The sequence below is a fragment of the Podospora pseudopauciseta genome (genome assembly GCF_035222475.1).
Source record: "Podospora pseudopauciseta strain CBS 411.78 chromosome 5 map unlocalized CBS411.78m_5.2, whole genome shotgun sequence".
Lineage (NCBI taxonomy): Eukaryota > Fungi > Ascomycota > Sordariomycetes > Sordariales > Podosporaceae > Podospora > Podospora pseudopauciseta.
In genome coordinates, this window is record NW_026946666.1 from 1365863 (window position 1) to 1366717 (window position 855).

Here is an 855-nt window from a genome sequence, read left to right on the forward strand (position 1 = left end):
ATGCAAACGATCCAACTCACCATCATCACAGATCGGACCGACACAATCTTGTCTTCGAATTTATCCGACAAACCCCCGAGAATTGCAACCATGCACTCGTACCTCCTTCTTGCCAGCTTTCTAGGCCTCGCCTCGGCCGCGCCCACCTCATCTACTGACATTCCAAGACAATGGACCCCTCAGGAGCCAGGCTCCATCCCTCGTCATTCCGGTGCCCGTGGCTTCCGTCTCCGCGTCAACGTCACCGACCCCTCCCTTGACCTTACTCCCCCCGTCCACAACCTTTTTCTTTCCACCGCTCACATCGGCCCGGCCCAGAACCGCGCCGTAGTTAGCTATTCCGGTCCCATTTTCTACCAAAACGGTAGCTACTCCGACATTGCCAATTACCGTGCTGGTATTCTCACCGATGCGGGCCCGCCCGAGTCACCCTTCCCGGAATCCATCCAGTACCAACAAGGCAGCGATGACACCAAGGGTAGCGAGCTCTTCATCAATGCTGGCACTCCTGGTGCTGGTACCGCGATCAGCAAGCTGACAATGCCCTACTCCACCTTGCAAATTTTGGAGGGTGCCCCGATTGTGAAATCGTTTATCGTTTGCGGGAACACGACGATTCCTTACTATGGGGGGAGCAGGAAGTTTGAGGTGGTGAACTGGCTTGGGGCAACTAGGGACTCAACTGGCACACATTTGAGGGTTCCAAAGGGCTGTGTTGCTGTCAATCTGGTGCCGGAATGCGCGTATGAGTTTGTTGATTTACCTGAGGGCGCGGCGTATGACAGGACGTTTGTGAATGATGTGCGGTGCTATGAGAGTGTTGCTGCTATTGATTGGAGCAAATATGCTTACTAA

At 54.3% G+C, this 855-nt stretch overlaps 1 protein-coding gene across 1 annotated transcript; it reads left to right on the forward strand.

The window, feature by feature from the left end:
* On the forward strand, positions 1-855 carry QC763_503390 (uncharacterized protein; the record flags this gene model as incomplete). Its single annotated transcript, XM_062912928.1, has 1 exon — positions 1-855. The coding sequence occupies one exon, from the start codon at positions 1-3 to the stop codon at positions 853-855; it is 855 nt and encodes a 284-aa protein (XP_062764154.1).